This window comes from Meriones unguiculatus, chromosome 20 (assembly GCF_030254825.1).
Source record: "Meriones unguiculatus strain TT.TT164.6M chromosome 20, Bangor_MerUng_6.1, whole genome shotgun sequence".
NCBI classification, from domain to species: Eukaryota; Metazoa; Chordata; class Mammalia; order Rodentia; family Muridae; genus Meriones; species Meriones unguiculatus.
Genome location: NC_083367.1, coordinates 13,615,214 through 13,640,873, shown reverse-complemented (window position 1 = coordinate 13,640,873; position 25,660 = coordinate 13,615,214). Strand labels below are relative to the sequence as shown.

At 41.5% G+C, this 25,660-nt stretch overlaps 1 protein-coding gene across 1 annotated transcript; it reads left to right on the top strand.

Annotated features, from left to right (window-relative positions):
• Positions 1-3,643: 3,643 nt before the first annotated feature.
• On the top strand, positions 3,644-8,398 carry LOC110566317 (small ribosomal subunit protein eS17-like). Its single transcript, XM_021664161.1, has 2 exons — positions 3,644-3,650; positions 8,022-8,398. Exons 1-2 carry the CDS (start codon positions 3,644-3,646, stop codon positions 8,396-8,398), a joined length of 384 nt encoding a protein of 127 aa, XP_021519836.1.
• Positions 8,399-25,660: the final 17,262 nt, after the last annotated feature.

The window sequence follows — 25,660 nt, the reverse complement described above, 5'->3', positions numbered from 1 at the left end:
GCCTTCCTCCTTCGCTCAATACTGGGTTAACAGGCCCATGTGACCCTGCCTGGGTTTTATGTAAGTGCCAGGGGTTTGCCTTGGGCTCTCCAGCTGTCACAGCAGTTCTCTTACTTAGAACTGAGCCATCCTGGCTCCAAGCATTATTCTCAACATTAGCCCGTAGGCCCGTGGCACGTTACCCTACTCTGAATTTTGCCTGCTTTGCTTTCTAGATTTTTCCACATTGATTTTTCTGCTTCTTCAAGGCCTCACTCTGCTCTTGTTTACATTAGCTGTGCCCTCTGTAGAAAGCCTTCTGTTGAGTCTTTTAAAGTCTGTCTTTTTCCATCCAGTTTTCAACTGAAATACCTCCTTCTCAGAGATACCTTCATTGGCCAAGCTAGCAAAACGCCAACTGTACAATGCATTAATCTGTGCACAATTCTGTGTAACATGCCTTGTTTACTGTCTTCAAAAGGTTTTACAGTTCTCTGGAACCAGTGTCTTATTTGCTCATTGACTCAATTCTCCACAGACTAGAAGTTCTACGGGAGGAGGTACTTTATCAAATTCATTTCTATGTTTTCAGGATCTAGAACAGTGCCTGGCACAAAGAATATACTAAAATTCTGTTTGTTGAATCCATCTTACAGGGAAGCCCACATGACAAAGTAGATAACTTCCTGGCCCACTGAGGGCAAAATTAGGACATCTTCTGTTTTTTTTTTTTTTTTTTGTTATGTATACAATGTTCTGTCTGCATGTACACCTGCAGGCCAGAAGAGGGGATCGGCTCTCATTATAGATGGCTGTGAGCCACCACGTGGTTGCTGAGAATTGAACTCAGAACCTTGGGAAGAGCAAACAGTGCTCTTAACCTTTGAGCCATCTCTCCAGCCCCAGGACATCTTCTGGATTTCAAACTGGTGCTTTTTCTCTCAGGCAGTAAGTCCACCACTCAGCTGTGGAGCCTAAAACTCCCATTAGCTTCTTCAATACGACACAGGTGCCTGAATGCCTGTCTTCAGAGACAGACCACATATATCCTGTCAAAGTGGAGAGTTACCTTGTGATTGTGCAAGTCACACTATGGCTCACTTTCTTCCTCTATAATCGCTAATTACTTATCTATCAACAGACTGTCTATAGCAAAGTTTTTTGTAAAACTTTGGCGAGTTTGAGCAGGGAAGATAGGAAGGGACAAGGACAAAGAAAGAAACAGACTCGCCTCTCAAAGAGAGTGGCTTTACTCAAACAGGGTGAAGAGAAAGGCCAAAGGTTTCGGTGACTTTATCCTAGGTGTTCGCCCTGAGACAGATATTTGAAATGTGTATTGAAGCTCACTTAGCTCAGAACTGCATAAAGCTGAAGATGTCTCTATCTCACAAAGAGATCAATACACTTCCCCAACATCCCCAGGAGTCAATTACATAATCAGGACCCAGCCAGGCTGGTCTGTTTCCATCCCTCCAGGCTCTTTCTCAAAATTAGTGCTCTCCAAACCCCCAAGTCCCAGGAAAATAAAAGGCAAACAGTACCACTGAGCCCCTCCCTCGATGATCTTAATATGAACTGAACTTAGAACGGGCATAAACAGGTAAACTTCACTCACAGCTATTCGCTTAGTCCTGAGAGTAATGCTGGACAGAAGCATTGCAGGAAAGTGCTAGCTGGACTACTAAGTCTCCATGAATACAGCTAATTTCCTTATTTGGCAATGATGAGGGCTGGCACAGGGAGGATGGCCAGAACCTGTGTAGTTGCTCTTCAAAAACGTGTCCTGTAATGCTCAGATTTCCTCAGTAAATAAATCCAGCAGCAGTGCGACCCTGTCCCTCTCTGAAGACATCAACAAGGACGGAGGATGAAACAGATCATGCAGGCAGAATGTGCTGAGGAGGACAGACGCCTGCTGCTTATTCAGAAATTGCCCGGAAGCATAGCTTCCTGGTGATAAAGCTGTTCAAAACATCTGTGTATCAAGTCCACAGACTGAGACAGTGGAGAGCTGCTGAGTGCTGTGTAGGTCGCTGTTCTCATCAACAAGCATGTTCTACAATGAAGAGCATTTGTCTGGATGAACCTCGGAGCTGAGAGAAACTCATTACCTAGAGGAAGGCGGCAGCCTACAGTTCTGTCCCGAATCATGTGCTTGCAGATGTACCCAAACAAAGACAGATGCACTGTGTGCCACAGAAAGGCATGATGGATGGATTGAAGCTTGTGGGGAAAATGTAAACCATTGTGGAAGATGACTGTAACTGCTCCAGGAGTCACTGCTGCACGTTGTTCTGTCACATGTCTTGACGCCATCATTTGTCATTTCCACCCTTTTATCATGCCCTTCTCATCTGCCTTAGGCTTGCTTCTCCAGCAGACACTCTTGCTCTCTTTACTAACAGGCAGCCAAGTCACACCGTCTCCTTCTTCATGATTCCTTTCACATGGAGAGATCTGTTGGAGCAAATTTTGCCAGTAATTTTTTTTCTTTTCTTTTCTTTTCTTTTTTTTTTTTTTTTTTTTTGTGCTATGCTGCCTGGCAAAGGAAGAATGCCATGCAAAATATTCAACTTTGGCTGGACTGCAGCCTAGACAGCATGATTATAGCAACATTCTTTACTTCCTTCATGTGAGCTGATGGGTCAGCAGCACCAAGCGCCGTGACTCGTGCTTCCACAAAGGACGGAGCAGGCCTGGGGAGTCGGAGAGAGACACTATATTTGAAAAGGTCTGACATGGCTGCCTTGAGTTTCATGGATGATGCAAACCAATAAAAATTATCAGGCAGGAAATGCTTGAGGTAGGAAAATAAGGAGAACTCCAGTACAGCAGGACCTCTCTGTCTCTGCTTGGCATATATTTGGGGTTGGATAACTCTGGGTTCAGGGAGCTGTTGTGAACATTCATTACAGTTCATTTAGCAGCATCTCTAACCTCTACCAAGTAGATGTGGAACGTACTCACCCCACACATTGTTAAAACCCGACATTAAAAATATGTCTTCATGTACTATAGCACAACACACCATGGCCCCACTTGGGCTGATAGCCTTCCCCTCCACATGACCTGCTTGATGGGAGCTTGTGAAGTCCCAGGGAGGAACAGTGTTTAGATGTGAGGCTAATAGAGGAAAGCAGTTTAAGGGAACACACAGTGTGACATCTTTTCAAATTTGACTTCACTACACCTTGTTCAACATGACGTGCCTTCCTCGGTTCTGAATACTCAGGAAAAGAAAACGAACTTACTAGAGTCAAAATAATAGCTTCTATAGCGTGTGTGCGGTGTGCCTATACTGTGTGTGTATGTGAGTGTATTCATGGGAATGTATGCATGCGGTGTGTGTGTCATGGATCTGTGTGTGGCCTGTGGAAACTAGAAGCAGATGCCAGGCATCCTCCTTGATCATTCTCCAGCCTGTTTTTTGAGGCAGCTCTCTTACTGAATGCACAACTCATCAGTGTGGTTGCACTGGCTGACTATGAGCTCCAGAAATCCACGGGTTTTGCCCACAAGCTCTAGGATTACAGACAAGAACTGACATTTTTATGACGCCTTTGGGGATATGAATTCGGGTCAAGTCTTTCAGGCTTAAAATCGAGGTACCCTGCCGACTAAGTCATCTCTCCAGCCCAGGTTCAGCCATCTCTTACAGAAAAACATGGCGTGTAAAAATACCGTCTCCTTCACGGCTTTATCTGTCGTGAATTAGAGCGTCCCACACTACTCTCAGTGCAGCAAAACTGTGCTAAGTAGATCTTCGAAATTTGTTAAATTTGTTAGAGGACAATGCTATCAGACTTTCTGAAGTTTCACACTATTTCCTGGAAATGTTTGAGTTTGGGATTTGAGAGCAGAAAGGTTTTTTTTTTCTTTTTTTTCTTTTTTTAAATTTAGTTAAACATTTTCTGGTTTTTGTTAGTCTGTTTTTTTCCCCATCATTCTTGGTGAAGAACAAAAGAATAATGCTACAACAGAGTGTTGTATGTATTTAGGTGTTTACCAGCCGTACCAAGAAATTAATCTACAGGTAGCAAGATGGAGGCTTGTTATGCAATCCATGAAAACGAGCCCAACTTTTCTGACTTCACTGCTGCAGGCAGATGTGTGGCACACTGAAGGTCTTTTGTGTAAAATATCCATTTCTACGGTAAATTCTTCCTCTGTTTTGTGCAACAGGCTCTTAAGACACTGCTGGACTGTAGAACTTACAGTCTGTTGGATGAGGAAAAGCCAGCTGTAGAGAGATGGAGACAGAAAGAAAGAAAGGCACGGTCTCACTGTTGGCAGGACCATGTTTATTCGCTGTGAGGGAGCACTTTTGAAACCGTGTGTGTGTGTGTGTGTGTGTGTGTGTGTGTGTGTGTGTGTGGTGTAGGAAGGCATGCGTGAACATCTGTGTTAAAAATACCTACAGAAAAAGATGGAATGCAGGGGCAGAAACAACATCCATAGTCCACGAAAAGAAACCATCATTCCTAACTGCAGGAGGATATGAAAAGGGTAGGGGTGGTAGGGGTGTTTTGTTGGGTTTGGTGCTGGTTGTGCCCCCTCCCATGGAGGCGGGCCCTTGTTGGAAGGGTTAGTTCCCAGTGTAAAGGAAAAGGGATCCTAAGGTCCTGGAGCAGGAGCAAAGTCTTCTCTTGATTGGCTGCGATGGATCAGGTGATTGCTGTCCTGAATTTCTGAAGAGACTAGACAGTAAGTGCTAGGGGGCTGTTACAGAGTAAAACAGGAGACTTTCTGGGACCGCTGAGGGACAGGAAGAAACACAGGCAGGCGATTCTGAAGGAGCCAGTGAGGGGAAGCAGGCTTAGAGCTGATTCAGGGTGACAGCTCCCAGTCCCATTGCTAGGATGGCCTCAAGGACATGAGCTGCGGAGGTGTCAGGGAGATACAGAACATCCAAGGAAGGGAACAGGAGAAAATAGAGAATAGCGTAAAGAATTGTATCTGGCCTATGGTGAAAGCAATAAAGGCCCCTTTTAGCCAGTTTCTCCTCAGCATCTAAAAGGCCTTTTTTGCAGATGTATCAAGAAGAAATGGAGCTGTTGTAGGGTGAGAGAGAATGGCAGAGCTGATGTGGATAATTTTCTTTTGGTGGTGGTGGTTGGGTTAGAGTGAAGTTCAGTAAGTAAAACATTTTTAAAAGATGGGTAAAAACAAAAGTATGAGGACACTAAGAGGAAAAGGAGATCAAGGAGAGAGGCCAGAGTGGGAAGGAACCAGAAGCTCATATATAGGAGGAGTTTGTGGTTAAATTTTTGCCTGGCCCCATTGGCTTTAGCCCCGTATCAAGTCAGTTAGGATTTGTTGATGTGGAATCAGCATTGCTCAAGGAAGAGGCACAGGCCCCCGTCTTAGCAGCAGTCAGATCTAGTCCTTTCCAATCTTGGAGCCCTGCAGCAGTCACGGAGTTGAGCTGGTCCTGAAGGCTGTTAAGCTGATCTGAGCTAATGAGACAGATTAATTGATGCAAAGGAGGTTTTAGTCCAGCTATTTTAGTTCTGAGTGCCCACCCCCCCCACCCCCAAAATGTCCAGAGTGGCAAGACAAGGCCTGAGTCGGATCGCCCATGGCTCATTAACCCCCTTGCAGAGGTCATACAACTGTTTCTGCAGTTTGGGGGCGTTGGTCTCTCCAAGTGCCTCAAGGCTGGAAGAAGGGCAAAGAGGGGAGCAACAATTAGAATGGCTCATGGGAGGCTCCATCCAAAGGGCCATGATAAAACTTAACAGCTGGCAAAGAGCCCGAACAGAAGTCAGGAGGTAACTGTACAACTTTGTGCGGACACATTAACAGATAAAGCTACATGACTAAAACTTTTGCATCAAGAGTAACACCAGTTAAAAGCAATTGTACAACTGGTTGGTCCATGTGCCAGAGCTCTGCAGAAAGATGAGGTACCTGTAATTGGCTGCTTGTTTGCATCAGACTCCTGCACAAGAAACAAGCACTCGGAAGCTTTGTAAAAGAAGTCACTTAAACATAGCAACTAAAAAATGAATTTGAGCAGAAAGTATCTAAGTGATATTTCTTGCTTTCACATATGATGACCTTTTACTGTTTGCTTTAAGTATTAGCAATATCAGCTATTCTTTAATGAACAAAAACACAGTATCTCAAGTAAAAATTATCTTTGTTAGAAACAATTTCATTAGGTGAAATTAAAAAAATAAGACTAGTACATTAAATGACAATGACTAGTATTTAAAAACCTGACTTAATTCATATTGTGTTAACAGCAAAATGTTTTATATATATATATTATATTGTCAGGCTATGTAAATAGACAATTCAATTCTAAATTGTATTACCCTAAAATTATTTTTAATTTTCAATTTAAAAATATGCCCAGAGACAGTGACTGCCATGTCAAGAGTAAATGAGTCATTGTACAAAGTTATACAAAGTTTTTAACAATCAGAATGTTTTTTTTTCTAAAATTTACCTTATTAACAGACCTTAAAAAAAATCTCTACATTCTCATTCCATGGACATAGTCAACAGATGAAGATGAGAGCAGTCAGTCATGTGAAATCTGTAATAATTTATATATAGTGCTGACTGAGTTAGCAGAGAAGCTTGAAGTGAACTCTTGGCCTTTTTGTCAGTGGACACACCTCTAGGTGCTACAGGCTGACATCCACGAGCATGTTACTTACTGTCATTCTATTTAAAAATAGGTTGGCTGTTCAGAATTATGATTTGTAAAGCATGATAAGCAAATTCAATGAGCTTCAACAAACACTGGTTTTTGGAATGTGTTAGAAAGCATCCAAAGCATCACTTTCAAAGCCAGTATACTCCTTGTAGGCTTTAAGGTAATACTATAAGGCCCTTGAGGCTTCTCTCTGGGCAAAGACTAGTTTTGAGATTAAAATCTCAAAGCATCACAGTCGAGTCCGGGTTAATCACTTTCATCTAAGTCATCTCCTCCTGGATAATCTGAGGGCTTCAGACATCACATAATAGAATCATTAGTTGACTCTGCAGATATAAAACCAACTGTGGAAGACAGTCCTTGGATATCCTGAATAACTTCTTAAAGCTTTGAGTTTAATGGCAGAACATCTGCCAGCCCCCTTTAATCGGGCAACATGGGTTGCCTGAAACTAACTATTGCTAAGAGGAAGATTTGAATGCCAGTGTAAAGGTCATGGTCAATTTAGTATGTAGGTCCCATAGCGGTTGGGTGGCAGTCTTATGTATGCGGTTCCCCTGTTCACAATATCCTCTTATGTCAGTGTGAGGGTACCTTGAGTGTAGGGTAATTATTATTTGCCTCTCTATTGTTTGATACATTGAGGATGTGGATACATTCTCTAAGCTTCTCCACTGTGCAAGATAATCAATCCATCACCCTATTATGTGAGATTTGAGGAGTTATTCATCTTTAGATAAGAAGGTCATTTTTTTGACCAAGCTTATATGATCAGAGCTGGTCAGACCTACATAGAAAGAAGTGATTAGGTCTACATAGCCAGCTGTGGTCAGGCCTATGCAGCCTGAGGCAGAAGCAGCAGACATCTGGCAAGTCTTGTTTTCCATGCATCCTTGTCCTGCAACTTATTCTGGTGGGATGGTGTTCAATCTAAGGGAACTTGAGCCTGGGGTTCCTGCCATGTAAGTGTATTATAAATTTAACATACTTTACTTAAGCTTTTAATATTTTAGGGCTATTTTCATATACCTGATTTTGAATATTATTTTACATTAAACAAACTTTAACCTTAAATTTGTTTTGCTTCACTTACTTTAGGCTTAATTTTGACAACATATACAGAGTACTATATGAAGGTAGATAAATATTGGTTTCTCTCTCAAAGCTTTTTTCTGTGAAGAAATTTAGACTTGTGCTAATAACGACTCACAGGTAACTTGTATATTTTAATTATCTTTAACAGTCTACAACAATTGGTATCTTTTATAAGATTAGGATTTTATCTCTATTACATTTAATCCTTAAAAAAATAATGCTTTTGGCTTTATAGGCCTGTCTTGTGGTTCCTGTTTCCTCTTTTGCTGAGACCCTCCAGCTTGGGCCACACACGCATGCACCAAGAGTGTGAAGCAGGCGTCCCAGGTGGGCATCATCATCAAGAAGTACAACAAGCGCCTGGGTAATGATTTCCACACCAACAAGAGTGTGATCAAGGAGATCGCCGTTAGCGCCAGCAAGATAGCTGGCTCTGTCACTCATCTGATGAAGTGGATTCAGATAGGTCCTGTGAGGGGTGTCTCTATCAAGTTGCAGGAAGGAGGGAGAGAAAGGAGAGATAGTTATGTTTCTGAGGTCTCCGCCCTAGATCAGGAGGTCATTGAGGTAGACACCAAGGAAACACTAAAGCTTCTGGACTTTGGCAGCCTCTTCAACCTACAGGTCATTCAGGCTACAGTTGGGATGAATTTTTAAAAAACAAACAAACAAACAAACATATTGAGCCATTTAAATTTGTTCTATCACATTTTCAATAAACCTGAAAAAAGAAAAAACGTAATTCTTGAATTAAAGATCCTTTAGTATCAAAATAAACTTCAAGCTATAAATACAGCCCACAGAGACTGGGAACTTCATTCTCCTGCTCCTTTTATAGTGTACTTTTGTGAAATACCAGTTTTTTGTATGACTCAGTTTCACCAAATAGCTAAAGCTTAACAAAATTAGCAAAGGCTAATTAGACATACATTCTTAACTTATTCTGTTGGCCTGAGTAGATCATTTTTACTGTAGAGACTGATAAGCCTTACTCATTAAATGTATAGTGCATAGACCTTGTTCATGACTTTGTTCTCATCTGTTATTCATTCTCAGGAGAAAAATCATCATATAAAAACCCATCCTAATCCAAAAGATCTTGGTGATGGGCTGTTGCCTCCTTAATGTAGGGGAAATACATCTTGGGGGCCTGGTGTCACCTCATTAGTCTAATAAAAGGGAAATACAATGATCATCAGAGGATCCTTCTATCCCCTCCACTTTTTCACAAGACTCCGCATGCTTCACCCAATGTTTGGATGTGAGTCTCCACATCTGTTTTGATCCACTGTTGGGTGGAGCCTCTCAGAGGACAGCTGTGTTAGGCTCCTGTCTGCATAGCAGAGTATTATTAACAGTGTCAGGGGTTGGCTCTCTCCCATGGAGTGGGTCTCAGGTTGGGCTAGGCATTGGTTGGATATTCCCTCAACAATGTCCTTAGTCATCAGGGAAATGCAAATCAAAACAACACCGAGATTCCATCTTACACCCATTAGAATGACTAACATCAAAAACTCAAGTGACAGAATATGCTGGAGAGGATGTGGAGAAAGGGAGTACAAAGTAATGCAACCACCATGGAAATCAATCTGGCAGTTACCTAACTCAGTTTAGATATTAAAAATTCAAAGTTCTGAATTTGGGGCAGCAGTGGCCATTTTTTTATCCAGTGTATATGAGGCCAGATTTGCCCTGAAAGGTGAAGGAGAGTCACCAGTTTCAATTCTACAGAAAATTTCTAGTGGATGAGAGACAAAGGCAAATGCAGAGGTTGATTTCCAGTCACTTAGAACATGCTGTAAGTCTCGAAATGACCAGACATGCCTAAAAGTAAGAACACATCCCCAACCATTGTAATTCCTGTGTTAAGAACCACAGGTTCTCAGAGTTTTTGGTTGATCAAGTGGTTCTCAAAGCTGGTGGAAAGTCTCTTGTACCTTAAGTCAGACAGAAGGAAGCTGCACTCTTAGAATTGACGACGGAGCCTCTGCGTTAGGCCCATGGATTCCCTTGTCCTGGTGTTTTGCTATGCTGCATGTGTGTTCTGTAGAATGGGAATGTCACATGGTCTCATGCCTAGAAGATCAGATTGTGTTAGAGTGAGACATTAAGGTAACAGGGAAAGGGCAGGGACAGAGAGTGAAAAGAAAAGGCTGCCCAAGAGAAAATAGTGTCTCCGCCTGGCCCCCTGGCCTGGGGTGGGAACATGTTTGTGGTGGGCTTTCAGCCACTAGCAGGCTCAGATTTCCCATCCTGGTTTTTGGCACCATCTATCAGATTAGTAAAAGGCAGCTGTAGAGTCAGAAGGTGGAGAGAAAGAGGCTGGGTCTGACCTTTGGCAGGCACCTGTGTATGTAGATGGCCAAAATGCCTACGAAAGAAGATGGGATGCAGCCCCTTATAGGAGCAGAAATGACTTCCACAGTCAGCAAGACAATCTATCAGCCCCATTTCCTTGTCTTAACACCCTGGCTAGACACAGCAAATTTGCCTAAATGGTTGGAATTAGCACAAACGGGTACTCTGAGAACCAGCTCTTTCAACACAACTAGATACTCTGACCACCTCTTCTGTACAGAGGTCCTTTCCATGATTTTTCCTTATAACACCTTTGAGCTAAAGAGGACAGGAGATGTTTAGACTTCGTTGAAGGGGTTGCTACAGGGAGGTGTGGTGATCCCATCCTTGAGCAAGGGATAAAGTCGGGGTCCATTAGCAGCTGAGCAGCGCTGTTGAACGAAAGCTGCAGGTTCCTTTTCTGTTGCAAGGTACAGTGTCACCTCAGCAGTTTTTTTTGCCTTGCGTATCTTTTTAAAGAACACTTCATCCTCTTCCCTCGGATTTATTAGCCAGTAAGAAAGCTTGCAATTATTAATTTAACTAGATTGAAACTTTTAAGACATCAAAACTCATTCCTATACTGCCTGCTAGCATGGAACTTGTCAAATAGATGGAACTTGATCAAAACTTGTCAAGTAAATGTTTATATTTAAAGACTCTTAGGAAATTTGAGGTTAAGAAAGAAGCAATATGGAGAGCCGATTATACAGATACTCTGGGCCCTGATGTCTTATTTGATCTAAATATGAATAAATATGTCGGCCTGGCTCACATGTCTGTCTCTTGTGAGTTTGATTTGTTTAAACTGGTCCTCCTGAATCGCATTCACTTCAGAAGCACTGAAAAAAAAATATTTTTTCAGTCTGAAAGATGAGAGAAAATCTTGGGCTTTGGCTTCTCTCTGAGCCTCTGAGGAAGCAAGGCATTAACATTTCTTCCTTTGACTTCCACCCTCACATCTCCAGATGCAGAGGGAATCTGCAGTTATTTTCCAGGACACACTCTTTTCATCCTCACCACTTCACCTCTGCCTCAGAGCCAAGTGTGTGGAAACACTGGGCTCTCCTGGTCTGCCACAAGATCTTTGGTGGAAAAGAGCATCTCAGAGCTGACACAACGGCTTCTTTACCTCTCAGTAGTAGTAACAGAAGTCACTGCCTTCTTCCAGAGAAAGGCTGCCCCCGCTTACTGTGAAAGTGAGAGAAAATAGAGCCTCGAGTCAAGCCAGGAGCAGAGAAAGAAAGATCTCTGCTTATCTTCTCATGAAGGCACAATTCCCCCAAGCCTTCAACGCCTGGTGTGAGCAGGGCATCAATACATCGTCCTTCCTCTGGACATCATCTTCATTCCGAGGTCTTCATTTGCAGGACCTAGAGAGAAAGCATCATTTATGAAGTCTGTAGTCCCTATACCTTTCCTTGCCCAGATGGCTAGGAAGCCCACAGAACCTGTTGTTGTAGATGTAAAGCAAACTCCCCACTGGTGGTTCTCAACCACAGGCAATTTTGCCCCCTCCCAGGGACATTTTGTAATGTCTGGAGACATTTTTTGTATGTCATGACCAAGGCAGGAATATGCTATCAGCATGGTCAGGTAGATACAAAGGACACTGCTGAGTAGCCTAGTGGGCAAAGGACAGTTCCCTCTAAAATGTGAAGCGAAGAAAGAGATTCAGGTCTGTGTTGAGTGCAGCCTGTTTGGGTTCACTGAGTGGAATCTCCTGTGTTGGAAAGTCCACCAGAGGGCTAGAGACAAGGCTCCACAGTTAAGAGCATCTGCTCTTGCAAAAGGTACAGGTTTGGTTCCTAGCACCCACATGGCAACTCAGAACCATCAGGATTCTAGTTTGAGGGGAACTGACACCGTCTTCTGACGTCCATCAGCACTAGGCATGCGCACGGTACAAGTACATACATGTGGGCAAATCCCCTCATACAGATAAACTAAAAATAAAGAAACCTTAAAAAGTGAAAGCTGGACTGAATAGTGGAATTATGTGGGATATACTGAGTCCCCAAGCTAAAGTGAGCAGGTAGGGCATTTAGAGCCTGTAATTGAACTGTCTGCAGAGCCTTGCCTGGCATGCAGGACTGTACAAATGTTTGCTAGGCTAAGTAGTGTTACTTGGGCTATGACAGCTATATGAGGAAAGTGAGTCAGCTAATTTATTGGTATGAAGAAAAGTAATGCCAAGAAATTCTGTCTGCAATCCCACAAGGTAGGAGGCTAAACACTCAAGAGCAGCTTAGGCTGTGTAATGAGACCCCACCTCCAATGAACTACATTAAGCTTACCAAAACACCCCAAAACAAGAAATGAGAAATTTAAGGATAGGGCAAAAAGTTGAACTGCCAGCTTCCTAAGAGGGGCTCTCCAGGGGATGCCTAATCTCTGAGGGACTTGGATTAAACACCCAAAGAAGCTCACTGTACTGAAGGCTTTAATTCCACAGAAACAGCTCTGATCCTTGTCCTGCACTCTAGTGCTTTCTTGGTCACTGACACGAATGCGTCAGAACCATCATGCCTCTGGAGGTGTTTTCTGGAAGATGGCATGTCAGTGGGAAGACCAGAAGACCAAGATTTTAAATTCAAATCCCAGTTCTGGGCTGAGTCCTTCTAATTCCCTTGGTCTCTCTCTCTAAGCTTTCTATTACTGTTCTAAGTAATTTTCCCTCCTCATCCCCTCCCTCATTCCCTCCCAGTCCCATCCTCCCTCTCTCATCTCCTTCCATGCCTCTCTCGAAGTCCACTGATAAGGGAGGTCCTCTTCCCCTTCCATCTAGCCTATCCACTTTTATCAGGACTGGCTGCAATGTCTTCCTCTGTGGCCAGCAAGGCTGCCCCCTCTCAGAGGGAGGTGAACACAGAGCTAGCCACTGAGTTCATGTCAGAGACAGTTCCTGTTCCCCTTACTAGGAATCCCACTTAGAGACTGAGCTGCCATGGGCTACATCTGAGCAGAGGTTCTAGGTTATAACAGTATAACCTAGTTATACTTGATTGGGGTATCAGTCTCAGAAAAGATCCCTGTGCTTAGATTTTTTGGTTCTGTTGCTCTCCTTGTGGAGCTCCTGTCCCTCCAGGTCTTTCTATCTCCCCCTTCCTTCATAAGATTCCCTGCACTCTGCCCAAAGTTTGGTTATGAATCTCAGCATCTGCTTTGATGCCCTGCTGGGTAGAGTCTTTCAGAGGCCCTCTGTGGTAGGCTCCTGTCCTGTTTCCTGTTTTCTCCTTCTTCCAACGTCCATCCTGTTTGTCTTTCTGAGTGAGGATTGATCATCTTATCCAGAGCCCTCCTTCTTGCTTAGCTTCTTTAGGTTACAAATTTTAGTATGTTTATCCTATATTATATGTATAATTGAGTATATACCATGTGTGTCTTTCTGTTTCTGGGATACCTCACTCAGGATGATCTTTTCTAGATCCCACCATTTGCCTGCAAATTTCATGATTTCCTTGTTTTTAATTGCTGAGTAATATTCCATTGTGTAACTATATCACAATTTCTGTATCCATTCCTCAGTTGAGGGACATCTGGGTTGCTTCCAGATTCTGGCTATTACAAATAAAGCTGCTATGAACATGGTTGAACAAATGTCCTTGTGTATTTGAGCATATTTTGGATATATGCCTAGGAGTGGTATAGTTGGATCTTGAACAACTATTCCCAATTGTCTGAGAAAGCGCCAGAATGATTCCAAAGTGTTTGTAATTGGTACCACCCCTGGCGAAGTTGTCCTGGGTTTTACAAAGATGGTAGCTGAATGAGAGCCTGGAGAGCAAGCCAGTGTTATTCCATGGTTTCTTCAGTTCCTGCCTCCAGGTTCCTGACTTGATGTCCTGCCTGAACTTCCCTTCCTGATGAACTGTAAGCTGTAAACTGGAACACATCCTTTCCTCCAAAATTTGCTCTTGGTTGTGGCATTTTGTCACAGCAATGGAAAGTAACTAGGATACTGGGTTAGCAGACTTTTGAAGAACTCATTTAATCCTTCCAAGTAGTTTATTTTTTAAGGGGTAGTTAGGCCCTGTAAGATGAAATAAGACTTAGGGAAAGTTTTTGTTCCCTTCAATGCATCTGGAAACTCCTCAGGGATGAGCAGCTCTGAATGTTTTAAATCAGTGCTTCACATCTACATGAGTCTACATATCTTTAGTAAAGTGAAGGCCTGACTTACAGGCTGTGTAGCTGCATTGGGAAAGGTGCCAGTTCCTGCCGAGGTCTGCAGCAGTGGCTCCTTGTGTCTTGGAGAGGCAGAAAGTGCCAGCTTGAGAGTCCCAGCTGGACGTGAACATCACAGCACTGGGAGGGCAGCCCTGGAGGCTCTGGTCAGGGAGAGCAGTGCTCCACATCCATGTGTTTATAACTGGTCATTGAATACTCTCCGTAAAATGGATCTAGAAAAGAAAGATGATGTGTACTAAAGGTAGGGTTATGAGATGAACCAGAAAGCTGTTTTTAACTATTTCCTGATGGATTGCTAAGAATTAGTTTTCTTGGAGTAGATGTTCTCTTTCATTTTGCAAAAGCAGTCCCTGGGCATTAGGATGGAAGTTTCGCAGAAGATGCCTGTGCCATGTGCCAAATACTTCCCTAAGCCCTTTACAGACGTTGACTTACTTAATTCTAACAACTAATTGTAAATCAGGTAAAGTAACGCTTATTCTACAGACAAAACTCATGAGGGTCTGAGGGCCTGGCATGTCCGAGGTCACATAGCTAATAAGTAATGGAACTGGGCTATGGCCCAGGAAGCCTGGCTCGTTTGTCTATGCTCTTAAACACCATTTCATGCAGAGTCGTCCATATTGAGTTACTAATGTCCTAATTGGCCTAAACTTATTATGTGACTTACCAGCATCCTCCAGAATACAAGGGAGTGAGTGGACTAGGGGAAGCTTGGTAGCAATGTGTCTTTACTGGAGGAAGAAGGAGAGTAACAGAAAATTAGGTGCTGAGATATTGAAAAGGAACATGACTTGACTTGTGTCGCTCTGAATGCCCTCTCAGACCTGGACTTTGCCTCATTTATTTCATGATAACCATTGCCCGAGACCTTCAAGAATTGATAGAGAAAAGGAAGTAGAAAACATTTCCAGAGCCAAGGAGATTAGAGCAGCTTTATTGATGCGGCATAAATTATATATACAGTACATGCTGTTTTGTTCCTTCTCTCCCCGACCCCTCCGCTTTGCTTGGCACAAGATAGGGTCATCTGAAAAGAGGGAGCCTCAGTTGGGAGTACCTCCAGCATGTGGGCAGGCCTAGAGGGGATTTTCCTGATCTATGATTGATGAGGGAGGGCCTAGCTCACTGTGGATGGTGTCACCCCTGGGCAGGTGGCCCTGGGTTCTATAAGAAAGCAAAAATCAAGCCACAAGGAGAAAGCCAGTGAGCAGCCTTCCTCCCTGGCTTTGCTTCAGGCAGGAGGCGTTCCACCTCCGGGTGCCACCGCCATGTTGATGCCTTGAGTCCCCATCCCAACCTCCCTTCTTCACAGTGGACTGGAAAGAAGTGTAAGCCGAAATAAACCCCTTCTCTCCAAGTTGTATTTTGTCATGGTGTTTAATCACAGCAACAGAGAGCAAACTAGGACAGTTACAGATTTGTGCTTATGTATATGCCCAAGAAATCATCAGCACAATTAAGACAGTAAACATCATCCAAAGTTGTCCCAGGCCTTTTGGAATCCTTCCCGCAGCCCTTCGGCCTGCTTTGTTAGCGTAGGTAGCTCTCAGCTTTCTTTCATTAGTGATAGCTTACATAATTATAGATTTTGTGTATAAGATTAAATTATATTTAATCTCTTTTGCTTTTTTCCCTCAGCACGATTGTTGTGAGATCTGTCCAGGGTGCTGTATCAGTAATTGATGCTTTTTAATTGCTGAGTAGCATTTCACGCTGTGGCCGTAATATTATAAAGTATCTGTTGTGGTCCGAACTTGGATTGTCCCTCTTAGGCTCATCTGTTTGAACACTTGGTTCCCAGCTGGTTGTGTTCTTTGGAAAGGTTGTGTAACTATGAAGAGGTGGCTGAGGAAGTGAGTCACTGGGGATGGGCCTTGAGGTTCCATCATCAGCCTCCACCCCCAGAGTGCTGACTGGACAGCCTGCTGTTCCCCACTCTGCACCTTTCCTGCACCGTCTTCCTTGTCAGGATGGACAGCCTTCCTCCTGAACAACCTTTTTCCCCCCTCCAGTTGCTTTGTCAGGGTGATTTATCACAGAGACAGATGTGAATGTTTGAGTGCAAGTTTTTAATTTTTGATGTAAAAACACAGTCATAGCATAAGTGTGTAGTTACCTTTTTTTAAAACAAATTCCAAACTGTTTTCTAAACAGACCACCCTATTTCATAACCCACTAAGAGTTTATTGGAGTGGGGAGGCCGTTCAGTTGGTAAACTGCTTGCTACAAATGCAAGAGGGCCTGAGCTGCCATCCCTATCACCTGAGCTCCCATCCCTATCACCTCAGAGAAAGCCAGGAGTGGTGGCATGTGCCTGCAGTCCCACAGCTGGGAGCCAGATGCATGCACATTCCTAGAGTTCACTGGATGGCTGGCCTTGCTGAGTTGGTGAACTGCAGGTTCAGGGAGAGCCCCTGTCTCAGAAATAAAAGGTAGCGTGACAGAAGACCACACCTGCCATCGGCCTCTGACCTCATGTACACACACATGAGCCAAAGTGTTATAAACGCTATTCTCTAATATAACTTAATGTAATGGTTCATTCTGAGATTAGATTTAAAAGAAAAAAAAAGTTCATCAGAACACTAGCTGCTTCACATCCTTGCTGTGCTTAGTACGGTCAGTTTTAATTGCAGACCTGAGGGTTTGAAAAGGCATCTCATTATGGCTTTGATTTGCATATCCTGAGTGACCAGCAGTGATGAGTGGTCCTTTGTACATTTCCGTGCTGTTAGTACACTTCTTGATGGTGAAATGTCTGGTTAGATATTTTTCCTGATAAATTATTTTTAATTGACTATTGAGAGTTCATTAAACATATTCTTTATTGACTATGTGATTAGGAATGTTTTTCCCAATCTGTGTTTTCATTCTTTGAAAATCATCTTTTGAAGAGCAGAAGTTATTAATTTTAATGAAACCCTATGTACCAATTCTTTCTTTTGATGTATAATGCCTTGATGCTGATTTTAAAGGAAATCATTTAGTCTTTTATTATTAGGTAAGATGTTAATTAACCCTTCATCTGGCTAAAATAATTGGCTTATATACCTAGACTGTTTTTGTTGTTCAGGAATGAGTGTTCTCTCTCTCCTTTTTTTCCTCCCTCCTTCTCCCTTCCTCTCTCTTTCCATCTTAAGGGATGGGTGTATTGATTTTCTCTTTGTAAATTTTATTTTCAATTGCTTTTAAGTTTTTGTCCTTGTGGTAAGCACTCATAAAATTGCACTGTGCTATTTCACCTGTATTACTAACAGCTCTGTTTCTGCTGAATTTTCCTGAGGTATTTTAATCAGTGGGAGATTTAGTTTTGGTGAATAGACTTCATGAATTTAAAATAATTAGCATCTAACATGGGTGCTTATTTTCTCCAACAGAGTAAGAATATATATATTATTTAATGTTAATTGAATATGTTATATCTTATATAACAATATATATATATAATAAGCAATGTAAAATATAATTATTTGAATTACTCAGTAACATTACAAACATTTAAAGAATGTAATAAGAACCAGAAAAGTTTAAGCTAAAATGTCAATCAAAGCCAGTCAAGATTTATAACAAAAACTAAATGGATTAGAGCCAATGAAAAATAGTATTGTCTATATTCAAAAGGAACCCAGGAAGAGCAAAGATTCAAACAATGGATATTAGTTAATAAGTGTCAAGTATCTATGTCAAAAATTAGAGTTAAAAATAGTATTTATGGCTAGAGAGATGGTTCCGTGGTAAAACACAATTGTTGGTCTTTTGGAGGATCCAGGTTCAGTTCCCAGCACCCACATGGCAGGTCACAGCTATCTGGAACTTCTGGTCAGGTGATCTGCCCTTCTCTTCTGGCCCCTGCAGGTACTAGGCACATATGTAGTGCTCATACATACATGCAGGCAAAACACTTATACACATGATTAGTATGTAACCCTATTGTTGCATTTCTTTTTATTTTATTTTATTTTTTTCAATGCAGTTTATTCAGGAACATTGAACAATCCTCGGACCCCGGGGAAAGCCAGCCCACAGCTTAAATAGCCTCTGGGTAGCCAACCCAGGCGTGCCACGGGGGCAATGCAGATAGGTCCACATACATGGAAGCAAGCCAGATCCTCGGCCTTAGCCAAATGTGGAGTTGTTCGTGACAGAGAGCACTCACCATCGGGAAGGTGGAAGGCGGAAACCAGCTCCATCTGTAAGGCATAGCATTCCGCAGCTCTCTACAGTTCCCCCTTTTTGTTTTAGACGCATCAGGCAAGAGTAGAGGTCTGATCTCTGATATTAGAAATAAATTGGGACTTTGTACAGATGTTCATTTAGGTGTCATCCATACATGCAGGCAAAACACTTATACACATGATTAGTATGTAACCCTATTGTTGCATTTCTTAAATCATCTAAAGCCTTTGCTGTTATAGGATATCTTCTAATTAAAAATCTTTTATTTAAAAATTCTAAACATTAAATTATATATATTTTATGGGGTTTCCTGTGCATTGTGTAAAGTTCAAATCAGAATAAGGATGTCATCTTTTAGAATATTTATGACCTTTTTGTAGGAAAAGCATTCAGAGATCCTTGCTCTTGTCTTTACACACACAATTGACACTACCCACAGCCCTTTGCTCTGCAGCAGAACACCAGAACTTATTTCTCTAACTGAAACCTAGGATGCTATGACCCGCGTTTCTCATTCCCTTCCCCCTCTCCTCTCCATTCTCAGTAGACCACTATGTCAGCCTCTATACATAGAACTCTTAGGTGACACACATGAGATTGTGTGGGACTAGTCTTTTTGTGCTTGCCCTATCACACTAAGAATTATCTTCAGTTCCACCTACATTTTGGAAAATGATAGAATTTCATCCTTTTTCTTTTTTTTTAATTTTAAACACTGTATTGGTCAAGGTATTCTAAAAGAACACACACATACATATCACATACACATTTATATAACACACACACACTTTATTAGAGTGGCTTGCATGGCTTACAGGTTGGGGTACGGCTAGTCCAACAATGGCAGTCTCCTGAGGAAAAGGCCAAGAATCTGGTGTTGTTCAGGCCACAAGTCCCAATCTGGTTCTAGATTCTCAGACAGTTTCCAGAGAGATGCTTTTGTTAGCCTTTGTAGGATCCTGAAAAAGTAGATTCTAATATCTGTAAGCCAATGCCTCAGGATAGATAAATTTGTCAGTGAGACGAAGGGCAAGCAGACAGAAAGCAAAAGCTTCCCGCTTCCATGTCCTTTCACGTGGGTGCCACCAGGCGCTGTGTCCACATTTAGAGAGGGTCTTCTTACTTTAAATGAGTCAGTAAAGAAAATCCCTTACCTATCTGCTTGGGTTTTAGTACCATCCAGATGTAAAGTTGGCAACCACGATTAGCCATCGCTGATCTGTTTTTGTTTGTTTGTTTTGTTTTTTGTTTTATATACATCTATATATCTATATATATCTATATATATGTTCTTAGTTTTTGATTTTTTGAGACTGGGCTTCTCTCTTTGTAGCCCTGGCTGTCCTGGACTCTCTTTGTAGAACAGGCTGGCCTCGAACTAAGGGAGTTCTGCCTGCCTCTGCTTCCTGAGTGCTGGGATTACAGGCGTGTGCCACTATGCCCCACTGTTTGATTTGTTTTTAATGATAAACCAACTTTGCATTTCTGAGATATCCATGGTGGGCCATGACATATTTTTCTTGTTACATATTGTTGAGTTGATTTGCTAAAGTTTAAAGTTGTTTTTGTTTTTTGTTTTTTGTTTTTTTTTTGTTTTTTTAATCTTAAGGGATATTGTTCAGTAGATTTCTTATAATGTTTGTCTGGTTGTTATTAGAATAATGCTAAACTCACAAAATTATTGGGATATATCGTTCTGCTTTTATTTTCTTGGAATGATTCGTGAATATTTGTGTTTCTTCCTTAAAAGTTTTGCAAAATTTACCTATAAATAAAATTTCTCTTTTATTCTGAGGTTTTTCTTTCGAAGCATTTTTTATTAACTACAAACTCATTTTTTTTTAATACAGAGAAAGCTATTTAGACATGTATTTTTTTTCTTAAGTATGCTCTGAGACGTTGTGGGTATTCTGGTAATTTATTGATTTATTATAAATAAACATTTATAATATTTTCTTAGTATTTTAAAAATGCTTGTAGGATTCATAGTAATATCAGCTTTCTCAAGTGGCATAATTTGTGTGTTTTTGTTTTCCTGTTGACTTCGGTGAGACTTGTGACTATTATTGCTATTTTGAAAAAATGTTCCTTCTGCACTGTCAGTTACAGACACTTCTTGACTGATGACAGGTTATGGTCCACACACTGAAGTGTCTGGTTGCTTATGCTTGTCATCCTGTGACTGATGGAAGATGTGGCTGGTAGGTTGCTGCCTGGTATTGGGTGATTCTAATGGCAGAGTTTATCAACAGCGTGGAAAAGGTTAGCATTCAAAATTTGACGTGCAGTTTCATTTTTGTAAAACATTTTGTTTATTTTTACTGTTATAATAAACTTAACATGTTCATAGATGTCAGAAGAAAACTTTTGGTTCTGTCCTCTCGCCTTGGATTCCTGTGGTTGAATCTGAGGCATATGTGGCAAGGTACGGACCCAGATCACTTGCCCTCAAGTACAGTTTCTACGTCTGAAATTGCTTTTGTATGATCATGGTGGAAAAATCATATTCTCTATATCTTGAGGTAAAAGCGTGGTGTATGCAGACACTGTAGAATCCCGGTGGACATGAGACTTTTGTTGATCTGGCTGTGACAGGTAGTGATAATCAAGAAGCTATTGCTTTCTCATCACATCTAGATCTTACAGTGTCTGTACTAACCAAATGACATTTTAGGGGACAAGGTTCGCTGAGCTAAGGATGGGAAAGTTCCTAATGAGGGAACCCTGCTTAAATTTGCTCCTTAACACAGAAGAAGAGCTTTGTTAAAATACTGTCTTGCTGATATCTGAATTTGTGGACCAAACTTCTGAATCATCCTATCTGTTTGTTCTCTGGTCAGTCTCAAGAAGGAAAATTATGGGGCTTGTCTAGGTTTGACTTCAGTGATGGGTTGGAGATTGTTGAAGTATATATCAGAAGAACTTTACAGTATATATTTTCTTTTATTGATTTTTTTCATTGCCCCCTTTTATTGAAACATAGATTCTTTCTCATACAGTATATCCTGATTATAGTTTCTCCTCCCTTTTCTCCCTCCAGTTCCTTTTCATATGCCTTCCCCTCTGGATCCACTCCCTTTCTTTCTCTGCTTAGAAAAGAATAGGCTTCTAAGAGATTAAAAAAAATGACAAAATAAAATATAACAAGCTAAAGCAAAACCCATCATATTGAAGTTGGGCAAGGCAACTCAACAGAGAAAAAAAAATGAGAGAGACCCAAGAGCAGGCACAAGAATCAGAGACCCACTCGTTCTCAGTCCCATAAAAATACTAAGCTAAAAGCTGTGATGTATGTACAGAGGACCTGGTGCAAGTCTGTATTTTCTTAACCAAATGGAGTTACAACTGAAGTGTCCCCTTATACAAACATAGTAGACATTTTGTGAAAATTAGTTCCCAAGAGTAAAACAAAACAAAACAAAACAAAACAAAAACAGAAACAAAGAAACAACAAAAAATGGCCCCCATAGGCTCCCATGTAAAAAGTATTGGTCCTTATGTTGATCTCGCTGGAAGATGGTGTGGATCCTAAGGAGGGATGGCCTTGTGAGAGGTTCTGAAGTAGTTATTACTACTTCCTTATTCATAAAATCAGTGGTTTATTCTACCACAAGCTCCTTCCTTGACTACCACCTTCTCCAGAGGTCCAAAGCAATGAGTTCACTTATTCTTGGACTAAACTTAAAGAACCATATGTCAAATGTAACTTTTTCCTTGTAAATTAATTGTCTCAAGGATTTTGTTATAATAAAAGCAACAAAGCTGGATTGAGAAGGTTGATTTTTCATATGCTAGCATCAGTGTTTTTAATTCATATTCAAGTCTATTGCTGAAAATATATAATAATAAAATTATGGCTATGAACTCTAAACAATGAGGATTTCCCTGTTATTATTTTATTCTATCAAGATATTAAAGAGTTGTATTTTTATTTCAAATAGAACACATCTGCTCAACACTTGTTGAATTCCTCTGCTAGATCTTTCTTGAGAGACTACACTCTACTTGGTAGATTTCACCTACCAAAGCTAAATCAAGATCGGGTAAACCATTTAAACAGTCCTATAACCTGTAAAGAAATAGACACAGTCATCAAAAGTCTCTCAAACAAAAAAGCCCAGATCAAGATGGCTGTAGCCCACAATTCTACCAGACATTCAAAGAAGAGCTAATACCAATACTCCTCAAACTATTTCACAACATAGAAACTGAAAGAACTTAGCCAAACTTGTTCTACAAAGCCACAGTCATCCTGATACCTAAACCACAAAAAAACTCAACAAAGAAGAGAATTTCTGACCAATTTCACCCATGAACATTAATGCAAAAATGTTCAATAAAATACTAGCAAACCAAATCCAAGAGCACATCAAGTGTATCACCCACCATGATCAAGTAAGCTTCATCCCAGGAAATGCGGATGATTTCAACATATGAAAATCATCAATGTAATCCACCATATAAACAAACTCAAAGAAAAAAGTCACATGATCATCTCATTAGATGCAGAAAATGCCTTTGACAAAATCCAACACCCCTTCATGATGAAAGTCTTGGAGAGATCAGGGACAAAGGCTCATACCTAAACATAAAGGCAACATACAGTAAGCCAATTGCCAGCATCAAATTAAATGAACAGAAACTCAAAATGATTCCTCTAAAATCAGAGACAAGACAAGGCTTCCCAACTCTCTCCATACCTCTTCAATATAGTACTGAAGTCCTAGCTAGAGCAATAAGACAACCAAAGGAGATCAAGGGGATACAAACTTGGAAGAAAGAAGTCAAAGTATCGCTATTTGCAGATGATGTGATAGTGTATACAAATTACCCCAAAAATTCCACCAGAGAACTCCTACAGCCAATAAACAGCTTTAGCAAAGTGGCTGAATAAAAGATTTATTTAAAAAAAATCAGCAACCCTCCTGTACACAACTTTTTTTGAGTAGAAGCAAAATCATTGTAAAATCTAATGAGGTCTAATGAGAAATCAGAGAAAACAAACTACAATACCCACCAAAAATTAAATGCCATGAGAAAGAAGTTAGACTGATTTTCCTTGGTGTTTGATATGGCAGCAAACACTTTAAAAATATTTTTTTTGTGTACCTGTGGCGAATGTGTGTGTGTGTGTGCATAGTCATATAAATGTGCACATGTGTTAATGTAGTTATGAGTGCATATGTGGAAGTGGGTATTTTGGCATGTATGTGTGTGTAGATGTGTGCATGTATTTGCATGTGTGTTTTCACATGTATGAAAGTGGGTATGTGCGGAAATGCGTATGTGGGACTATAGTTGTGTGTGTGTATATGTTTGCATGTGTTTATGTATTCATATATGTGTAGATGGAGGTTTGTGTATGTGTGGGAGGGCATGTAGGATGTTGGTGTGTATGTGTTTGTAGAGGCTTGATGTATGGTTGTGTGTGGGGGGTATGTGTGTGTGTGTGTATACGCACACATGTGTGTGTGTTCATGCAAATTGAGGCATGTTGAGTTCAGGAGTTTTTCTTTTTTTCTTTCTTTTTACATTTATTTATTTATTACAGTCTATTTACTTTGTATCCCAGCGGTAGCCCCCTCCTTTTTCTCCCGCATGCCCCTCTCCAAGTCCACTGAAAGGAAAGGTCCTCCTTCCCTTCCATCTGACCCTAACCTATCAGGTCTCATCAGGCTGCATTGTCTTCTTCTGTAGACTGGTAAGGCTACTCCCTTCTCAGGGGGAGGTGATCAAAAAGCCAGCCACTGATTTCATGTCAGAAACAGCCCCTTCTCCCCTTACTAGGGAACCCACTTGGATGCTGAGCTGCCATGGGCTACATCTGAGCAGGGGTTCTAGGTTATCTCCATGCATGGTCCTTGGTTGGAGTATCAGTCTTAGAAAAGACTGCTGGGTCTAGATTTTTTGAGGAATGGATACAGAAACTGTGGTACATTTACACAATGGAATACTAGTCAGCAATTAAAAATAAGGAAATCATCAAATTTGCAGGCAGATAGTGGGAACTCGAAAAGATCATCCTGAGTGAGGTATCCCCAAAACAGAAGACTCATATGGTATATACTCACTTATAAGTGAATATTATACATATAATATAGGATAAAAATACTAAAATCTATATACCTATAGAAGCTAAGCAAGAAGGAGGACCCTGGGTAAGACGATCAATCCTCATTCAGAAAGGCAAACAGGATGCACATAGGAAGAGGGAGAAAATAGGGAACAGGACAGAAACTTAACACAGAGGGCCTCTGAAAGACTCTACCCAGCAGGGTATTAAAGCAAAGGCTGAGACTCATAGCCAAACTTGGGCAGAGTGAAGGGACTCTTATGAAAGAAGGGGGAGATAGAAAGACCTGGAGGGGACAGGAGCTCTACAAGGAGAGCAACAGGAATTTTCTTTAATTAGCATCCATCTTATTTCCTGAGGTCACATCTCTCACTGGGCTGACCGTTTACACACCAGGGAAGTCTAACTGTCCAGCCAACCCCAGGGACCTGCCTGTCTCTACTTCCACAGCACTGGCGTTACTGACGGATGCCCTTGTGCCAGGCTTTTTACCTTGGAGCTGTGGATGTGAACTCAGGTCCCCACGCTTGTGCAGCGAACACGCTACTTGATAGGTGACGATGATCAGGAGGCCTTTGCCTTTCATCACCTCAGACCCTGCAATGTCTGTGGGAACAAAATGACACATTAGGGGACGAGGCACGGAGGATGGGGGTGGGGCCTCTAACGAGGAAACCCTGCTTGGAGCTGGTCTTTGAAAACAGTATACAACCATCTCCCATGTTCTAATCTCCCTCTTCAGCATGGAAAAAACCTCTTTCCCACATCAACAAGTCTTAAACGGAAGTTTTAGCAGATTAAAGCAAGAAAAGCAAAGCTGCCATAGTTAAGGGTGTGGAGTCTGTGCCCTCTTCTTCTTCCCCCTCACGGGAGGTGCTGCAGGCTGCACAGGTGAACGGCTCACAGCAGAATTCTGTGTGAAAGAACAGCACGTTAGACACACAATTTATAAAGTAGATCTGAAAAGACAAACCACCCACAGCCATTTCAAACCGTCAGTGGCTACTATCAAAGGCTTCTGAATCAAAAGAAGGGGCAGAAAAGCTGTGTGTTTGAAGTAGTAGATGAGTTATTCTTTATAATTACCCTGGACAGAAGGCATTTGGGAGAGCCACGGGAGAGCTAAACCTACCACAGGC